Source organism: Octopus sinensis, unplaced genomic scaffold (genome assembly GCF_006345805.1).
Source record: "Octopus sinensis unplaced genomic scaffold, ASM634580v1 Contig16378, whole genome shotgun sequence".
NCBI lineage: Eukaryota > Metazoa > Mollusca > Cephalopoda > Octopoda > Octopodidae > Octopus > Octopus sinensis.
This window is the reverse complement of record NW_021834306.1, coordinates 1-9459: the sequence shown is the minus strand read 5'-3', so window position 1 is coordinate 9459 and position 9459 is coordinate 1. Positions and strand designations below refer to the sequence as shown.

The following is a 9459-nucleotide window of genomic DNA, read 5'->3' as shown; positions in this document are numbered from 1 at the left end:
TACTCATTAACTATCATATTTTAAATGTTTTTGTACTCTGTGAACTATTTTTGTTGATTTTGTCGCACAAATAGTCTTGAATTAGTTATATTTACAGTAAAATATTTTAGCAAAGAAAAAATAAGAAGCGAATTCGGCGAGTAATTTATTAATAATCGATTCAATTTTTAGAATGAAAAATTAGCCTAAAATCATTCTTTTATTTTTTAAGCATCTTTAATTTTTTCTTCACAGCAGAAATTTTCCAAAAAGATTCTTACCCTCAGTACTGCGAGAATTTGAATACAGTAGAAATCGGTTAAGTGCATAAATTTATGTTTAAAATCATAATTTATATGCTTTCCATTTAAAATATACCGGTTAATTGCATAATTGCGTATCGGTTAGTTGCATAAATCGGTTTATTGCATACTCTCATTGGGAACATTTACTATTTTTTCTTATAAAAATGCACATGTCATAGCGATGGATGTTGCTAATGAGGACGACGAATGTATCGGAATCATGTCCGATGATGAAATATGTTTAATGTCAAGAGATATTTCTTGTGAAGACGATGAGGACGATTCGGATAATTGCATATATCGGTTAATTGGATAAGATTTTCCGTGGACAAATTTTATGAAATTAACCGATTTCTACTGTAATATCAAGATAGTATTCCATTTAATCTAATTCCGTAAATTCTTAATTGATTTTCATCAACTGGATCCAATATTTGCCGAATACTAATGATTTCATTTCATTATCTATTTGACATCAATAGACTTATTAATCCTTTATGTAAACAATAATACGAAGTTGTTTACTAATATAAATCTACTACACTTCTTTGCCAACACATAAAGTTCAAAAAAATAATAAGTTCATTTGAAAAATAGTTCAATCAAATAATATTCTCTTAGAAAAAAAGTTAAAAAATAATTCTGAACAAAAAAATATTTGTTGAAATTTTTTAGATAAAATTCAATTTTTGCTAAAATTACGGCCACCAGCAGGGATTTTACTGTAGTTCAAAAAATCGACTTGTTTCTGTTTATGATAAGCACGTTTACGTATTTTACTCGATTTATTTTAAATCAAATATTTATTTTAAATTAATATAAAATGAGCTAGATACGAATTTAATTTCGGAACAAATCATTGAACTTTTTTGTATATTAGTATTTTATATATTAAAAACAAATATTTTTTAAATAATATGAATAAATAGTAATTTAAAAAATAACAAATAAAATAAATTTGTGGATATTTAGTGTGGCGGTTGATCTCATGAACCCCCAAGAATACTCAATCGACAGCTCTGACTCAGCATTAGAAAAAGAACTCGAGTCACTAACTGAAGCGGCTGACTCAATGCCACACCAAACACCAAAAAGACCCAATCAACTTAAAAAAGCAAACAAACATTCAAAAAATGACTTGACATTCAATTCAGAGGACGAAGCAGACATTGAGGTCTTTTCTATCCATTTACCAACAGAAAGAAATGGACGCCCTTTTGAGAGAGACCACAGAAGAAGGCAATAATTTTGTAGACATTTCAGAACATGGAATTTCAGCAGAGAAACCCCAACCCCCCGAAATCCCAGTATTTTGCCAACATGTGACATTTTTAGGTGGTACCCCAACCAAATGAGTTGAGCATGGAGGATTCCCTAAAATTGCGGATCACTGTAATCCAGAAGTCCCTGGCTGAAGCAAAGGCGGCAAATAATTTTTCAAAAATCAGAAGACTGGGCCGAATAATCTCAGTAAGCCTAATTATGTCCAATTTTTGACTTTCCACGACGCCTTGAAATCTCTGCACGAAAACAAGGAATTCGATTTTGAAAGTCTCGTCTGTCCTCCTGGATGTCCCCCCTTCCCGCCACTCCCTCGTCCACAAAATTCAGCATCCAGTCATTCCGAACGTGTAGAAATACAAAAAAGTGAAATAAGTACAAAAACTGACGGGAATGTCCATAAAACTGTCATTTCTTTGGAAGAATGTCTGAAAGCTCGACTCGCTGCTATCGAAAAGACCATTTCAGTGGCAGAACAGGCCAAAGACACCTCGAGAGTCCGGAGACTTGGGAGAATAGTCAATGTAGTGTAATGACTGACTTATAGACCTTCAATGAAGCCCTCCATGCTTGTAGGAGTAATATGGAGTACGACTATGCCTCTTTGGTGTGTCCTCCGGGTTGTCCCCCACTGCCAGCCACGTCGGGAGTCTCAGGGGTGAAACAGGCGGTTGTAAAGAGATGTCGAGAACTTATGGAGATGGAACAGGATGCTAAAAAGAAAGGCCAAGTCGAGTTTTTGACCGAATTGAGACCCAAATTGATACAAATACAGTCGTTGGTGAGGGATTTAAATTCGGGGACTGAGGTCTCTCTTGCTCAAGTTGGGAATTTTTGATGGAATTTAGATTCCCGTCCTCCCTTCAAGACCACTAGTTGAGGTCTCAGAATATTTCTCATCACACTCGCAAGTTGTGGAGCACTGTGATAGTCAATTGAGGATGATTGATGGTGTAATAGGCAATGTGGATGACTCGACTGATGATTATAGGAGGTTGTGGGATTCCGTTAATTTTAGGCTTTTTTCCGTGAGGGAGGAACTTGTCAAAACACGGAGTCATGTTTTCAAAGTTGAAAATTTGGAGTCAATTTATAAACATGATAAGAAAATGGAAATATCACTGTTTGAGTTCTCTGGCTTTGACTGTTAGAATAAACCCGCATTTGACTTCCTGGCAGTTCGAACTGTCCATGATTGTGTACCGAAATAAATCATTCCCCGACTCCACCACAGTCCGTTTCGAAGCTGACTTGTCCATGTGCTCGGTTTTGGTTTGTCCATTTGATTGAAGGACTGTAATGTCACCGCAGTCTCGGGAACTGCTTGTTTTGTCGGTGGATCGGCTGGTTGGATTTTAATTTGACGTTGTTTAGTTTTTGCGAATCCTGTTTTGGCGAAGGTGAACACCACGTCTTTCCGTTTCCGGAGATCTGTGTCGACTAATCGAAGGTTTGAGTTGATTATTCTTCGAAACAAGTTGATTTGGCCTTCTCACATCGAAGGGGGTTTTTCCGTCGTGACGAAGTTGTTGGGAAGCTTCGAATCCCTTTGGGAGCACTGGCCAAGAATAAGACGGTGGACTGCCAACATTCAGTTGACGAGTTCTGTAATGACCATTCCAGTTATCGTCCAACAGTGGGGACATATCCTTCAAAATGAGCATTCGTTCTGCCACGGAGAAGTGCACTCAAGAACTGACCATAAGCTGTATTCAGTTCCCTGTGTCGAGAACTGATATTTGGTGGGTTGGGAGATTTGATTGAGCAGTCTAGGTGTCTGCAAAATAGACATTCGGCTGTTAGAGGAGAAGATCCAGTCTGTCAAAGACATTCAACAGATCAGAAAACTGCAATCAGTAAGAAAAGAACTGCTCAAAAAAATTGAAAATTTGCAGACTTTGTTGTCTAATCCAACCCCTCAGTTTATTTCAGGTTTGAGCTGTCTGGGTTATTCAGAGTATTACTCTGGACTGAGGAGTTTGGAAGATGCCATTAACCTGAAGATTGACAGTTTAGACCCCTCGGTTGACCATGAAAAGTTGCGTATTTACTCGGATAAGCTGAAAGCTGTCAAATTGGAGATTTCTATTTTTGTTAAGCGTCTTTGACCTGTGTGATATTGACTTTTGAATTAATGTTAATGTAGTAATGTTGACTTGGGTTATCTGAGGGGTGTTTTCGAATTATCATATAAATCAGATATTATTAGTCATCAATTCATTAAACAAATTTGAAATAGTTTTTAATTAATTCGTCTGCCTTTACTCGATTCTCCTCCTCTTCCGAGCCAATGTCTTTGACGTGAACAATTATCCATTTTATAGGCCATGCGATTTTTGTGGTTGTTCTTGAGCCCGATTCCATGGTCTCACTAGGGGAAGCTTCTTCTGTCGTTGTCTTTGTAAACCGGGTCATTTGGCGATCTTCGAGTGAGTACATTTCAAACTTATATTCTGTACGCATGCTCTCCAATGTTTTCCGGATGACCACAGACTAGATATTAAGCTCGTGTGGGTCCTTTGTGGCAATTGAGTCGCAGTGATGTTTGTGGAATTTACTCACAGCACCTTCCAACGTTAGTATCAGTGGTACTATAGTTACCTTTGCGTTATGGATTACTCCCAGTTCACTGGCAAACAAATCGTATTTGTGGAGCTTTTTTACCTCAACTTGCATTTTTTCGAGTATGAAGATGTCCGGCTGGTTATTCTCGACCCTCAGATCTGTACTTACACAAATCTCCACAGTGTTAGTCGCAACTACTGACTGAACAAAATGAGTTTTCAACTTCCTGGATTTTTTAATTCCATACTTCGAACATAAATGCTGATGTATGCACTTCACTAATTCGTTGTGTCTTATCACTATTTAGCATTCGACCACACCTCGTCGCTAAGTGATCAACTGTCTTCGTGGCTGAGTTACATTGTCTACACAATGTTCTAACATTTTCGAAAATTAGGTTATGGTCCTGTATTGGACACAAAAGTCTCTCTGTTTTTGAAATTATTTCCATCAGATAATCAATAAGAGGATTCACCAATATCGACGTTGAAATCATTTAAACACTCAAAGAGAATTCCATGCAGTGGTTTTTTTCTTATTTGCTTAATCAAATCGGCTATTTTAAACGTCTCGACAATTTTGTCTAATTTATTTTTTTTATTTTATCAAACAAACGTCACTTGATCCCGATGCACTCGACCATAAACACTCATTTGTCAGATGTTTTAATATTTTTTATGAATAGAAGCGCATCATTCTTTTGTGTCGTAATTCACTGATTATTATGAAAGCAGAGAGTTGTCATGTGAGTGAAATACAATTCTCCAATGATCAATCGAGATATGATCAGTATTTAGTGGGTGTTTCAATAAATATATGAGAAATGTCCATTTATGAAATTGTTGATTGATGGATTGAATTAAATTCAGATGGTTATTTATAGGGTTTTCCAAGCTTAACTTCGAAATCGTAAGAATTAGTGTTGAAGCATCAATTATTAGTGTTCACGTTTCAAGCATTAATGTCGAACCTCTAAACATTAGCTTATAAACCCCATATAAGTAGCACTAACATTTTTCGGAAAATTCTGCGTTCAAGTAAGTAATATATATGGACAAAATACAATATTCCTTTTAACAAAGAAACTGATTTTTGAATATTTAATTAATTGAAAATTCAATAAAGAAATAAGTGTCTTTCTAAACATGCCTTAATCCTTCATAAGCCAAATATTTAGTCAATTGAGAAAATTCAGAGATATTGAGAGCAAACTTCTTGGTGGAGATTATTCTTCCAAATTGAATAATTAACACAAGCAATACATTCTGGTTTGGTTGATGATAATCAATTATTCACACTATCAAAGTTAAGAGACATGCTGTTTTCTGAATATCGGTTAAATATCAGTCCGAGTAATAGTGAAAATAGCTGCGAAGCAAAATATTAATACAACTATTAAACTAAGAACAAATATGGAGATAATTTTCGACGTTTGCAAATTGAAATCAAAGATAAGAACATCATTTTTCTTGACGAAGTAGGATTTTCAGTTTGTACACGTCCGAAAAGAGAGCCAAATCTGGAAATTCACCCTATTTGACGGTGCACCGAGTAAAAAAGCAGAAACATTTTTGTTTTTCGGCAATGAACATATATGGAATCATTTTCAATGATATTTATGTTTTTCTTTAAATAGGGAAACTTTCAAAGAATGCTTGAACAAAGTCGTAAAAACTTGCAACAAAAATTAGAATATTCCGAATCCATTATTATGAAGGATTAACTGAAGTCTTTCTTAATTTTAATCTTAGAATATTTATTACCGTAGTCTCCTTTTTTGAGTATATTCTCTGTGTGGAAGCGTTTTGTTATTTCTATGAATGTCAACAGCCAATTAGAGTTGAAAAATGTCATTAGTTAAAAAATGAATGAAATAATTATTGATAAGTGTGACTTTTTTATCGCAAAATTCTCAGATATGTTTCCTTGCAGATCAGAAAATATAGAATATTGATTCTTTACAAAATGTTGTCTTGATTTCCGTAAAAAACGCTAATTCTTGCTTATATGCGGCTTTAAAGCAAATTCTTAGAGCATCCACAGCTAATGCTTGATGCGTCAACACTAATGCTTGCGCTTTCGACGTTAAAGTTTGGAAAACTTTATAATCCGAATTATTATCTGTCATTTAATTGGGTTGAAGCTACATAGAAAAAAATACAACTTTAATGGACCAAGCACTCCTGGTGTCAGAAAAGGAAAAAGTGATGGACGTGTTGTGTGCATATGGGTATAAAAAGTGCAAAAAAGGAAGAACTATCCAGAATCCAGTCGATAATTGAGAATTTAATACGGATTAAAAAGAAACAAATATTTATTTATAAAATGAGGAGTGATTTTCCGAAAGATAACAAATGCTTTGAGGTTAACCGCAGAAGGTTTCGCAAAAATCTATGTGAAAATAGTGTTGCTAAATTAAACTTTGAGGACTACGAATGCATAAATTTTTTGAAAAACGTTTGGAATGGAAAAGCCAGAAACTCAGTATTCGATAGTAATGTAATGAAACAAGCAATTAATTGAGAGAGTACGACACCCGACTTTAGTGAAGACTTTGTTTTAAACATCATCAATTGGGCCCTTGTTTGAAAGAAAAATGACTGCGACGGAGTCTAAAACTTCTTTATTTAAAAAATGGACTTGCTGTATAGCCCCATTCTATAACCATTATATGAGAATCAAAAAAACCGTATATCATTTAGCATCTAAGTATGGGAAAATGCTTAAAGACATAAAAAAAAGTAGTGATATTACATTTTGCATTTTTGTAGGAAGTATGGAATCAGCTAATTCAAAAAATTGAAAGAATAAATTGAAGCAACCAAAGTTGATAAATACTAAAAATACAATCTTTTGGCTGTGTAGTTGTCCAGCTCCTACGACGCTCAAGTCAAAATAATTCCACTTGCTATGACATTAGACGGGGTCGTTTCCAAATTTTTCGAGAACTAAACTTAGATCTATATACAGTCAGTCGTTGGAAAAAACACTGGAGAGTATGGTGGTTGAACAAAGGGACGGAATCACTGATAAAGAGACAAATTCAGCCAGTAACTTCATAATTGAAGCAAATTGTTCGCATGAAGACAATATCGAAAGTAGGAGACCAAGAGCCGTAACTGATTTGAAGGCAGAGGATATAGGAGTAAGGTTGGTTACTTCCTCTTCTTTAAGGAAACTAATCTTCAGCGGATAATAAGCGAGTAACATCGTAATAATTAGTTTATTAAATTGTTTGTTCATTTTTATAAAAGCAATTTATAACTTCCAATAATTATATTCTCTCAAAAGATTAAATGTCATATTGGTAGACTCTCTTTTTTAACAGATTATTATCTAAACTATATAAAATTTATATTTAATTAGTTTGAAGATTTTGTTTTTGGCTAACCTATTTAAATAGGTCATCACATTCTAGATTGTTCGAACATTCAGTTGGTATGCAGATATTTGTCAAGACACTTACTGGAAAAACCATTACTCTCGACGTTGAGTCCACTGACTCGATCGACAACGTCAAAGCCAAGATACAGGACAAAGAAGGGATCCCTCCTGACCAACAGAGGCTCATCTTTGCTGGGAAACAGCTTGAGGATGGAAGAACTCTATCTGACTACAACATCCAGAAGGAATCAACTCTGCACTTGGTTTTGAGGCTACGTGGAGGAATGCAAATATTCGTAAAGACACTCACTGGAAAAACCATTACTCTCGACGTTGAGGCCACTGACTCGATCGACAACGTCAAAGCCAAGATACAGGACAAAGAAGGGATCCCTCCTGACCAACAGAGGCTCATCTTTGCTGGGAAACAGCTTGAGGATGGAAGAACTCTATCTGACTACAACATCCAGAAGGAGTCAACTCTCCACTTGGTATTGAGGCTACGGGGAGGAATGCAAATATTCGTAAAGACTCTCACTGGCAAGACAATCACCCTCGAAGTAGAATCCACTGACTCGATCGACAACGTTAAAGCCAAGATACAGGATAAAGAAGGGATTCCTCCAGATCAACAGAGGCTTATTTTTGCTGGGAAACAGCTGGAAGATGGGCGGACTTTATCTGACTACAACATTCAGAAGGAGTCTACCCTTCATCTGGTTTTGAGACTCCGTGGGGGTTCTCAATAGTTATATCTCTAACCTTCTTTCCTGGTTTCTTTACTAATACATGGTTAATTGCTTGTGCGCAGTTTTATTGATTCGCTTAGTCAGCAAATTGTGTTTTTTAATCGATTCATTCATTTGGTTATATCATTTAGTTAGGACATGTACGAAAAGTAATACTTTCATTTACGTAATCCATGTAAATGAATATCCTCCATTTTATCCAGGAAGTTATGCAGATTATGGCATATTTTATAATTGCAATGTGATTAATAATTTCGACGGTTGCTTAAACTATACAAAACTGTTTGATTTCTGTTTATTTTGATTACTGCTCCTTCAGTTTTTAACATTTTTCGAAAACACAAATTGTGAAACCACTAATGAGAGTTATTAACGAATATTGTGGTTTTGTCGCTTTTCTGAAAAGTCTGCCCTTATTCTAGATAAATAACTGTTTTAAAGTCTACAAATTAACGATTCCCATTTTTATGAACAGGGGAATGATTATAGGCCATAAGTTTTCAAATAATTAAATATCAATTAAGAAATGACAATTTTTGGGTTTCAAGTCTGTCGACTTTGTCACAACCTTTTTTCTTAGGGCCACCCAGAGATGGCAGAATAGATCCTTAGGAAAGTTAAAAAAGTCTATTTTGATGATTAGTAATACAGTGAAGTGCAAAATTGCTAGAAATGCCAGGAATTTAAGCAAGTTTGCGTAATCTAACTAACGAAAATGTTTCACCAATAATGACTCTAACCAAGTGACAAGAATGAGAATATTTTTTCTTATTGATAAAAAGACCTTAATTCTAATTTATTCCATTCAACTTGATTTTTAAATATTTTCAATTCTAAAGATTAAAAAGACTTAATTTTCTTGAAAAGCAAATGAAAAATAATTATGATTTAAAGACCTAATTACACTAATAATTTCAAAAATTACAAGAAAAACAACTAGAATGAAAATTTTTTTAATTTTAGTTTTTCTTGGCACAATAAAAAATCCCAAAGTCAAAAACACAAAAAGTTGAAAAAATAAGTAGTAGTCATTATTTTTCTACTCTGAGGTTTTTATTTTTTAAAGATCCCATTTTGCTTAATATCGACCATTTTTTAATTTGCCATGAAGTTTTGCTGATTTTGAATATTGGAATGATTTTCTATAAATCCCGTTATTTCAAATTGAGTATTTGGCAAAGACATATGCATTATAT

The 9459-nt window shown here is 34.6% G+C and overlaps 1 protein-coding gene across 1 annotated transcript; it reads left to right on the top strand.

Moving 5' to 3' along the window:
* Positions 1-7570: 7570 nt before the first annotated feature.
* LOC115230794 (polyubiquitin 11) lies at positions 7571-8309 on the top strand. The gene has a single exon (XM_029800922.1). The coding sequence runs from the start codon at positions 7571-7573 to the stop codon at positions 8261-8263; it is 693 nt and encodes a 230-aa protein (XP_029656782.1). The 3' UTR covers positions 8264-8309.
* Positions 8310-9459: the final 1150 nt, after the last annotated feature.

Excerpts from the sequence above, each read along its gene's own strand:
- LOC115230794 (XM_029800922.1), top strand. The coding sequence starts at position 7,571 with ATGCAGATATTTGTCAAGACACTTACTGGAAAAACCATTACTCTCGAC.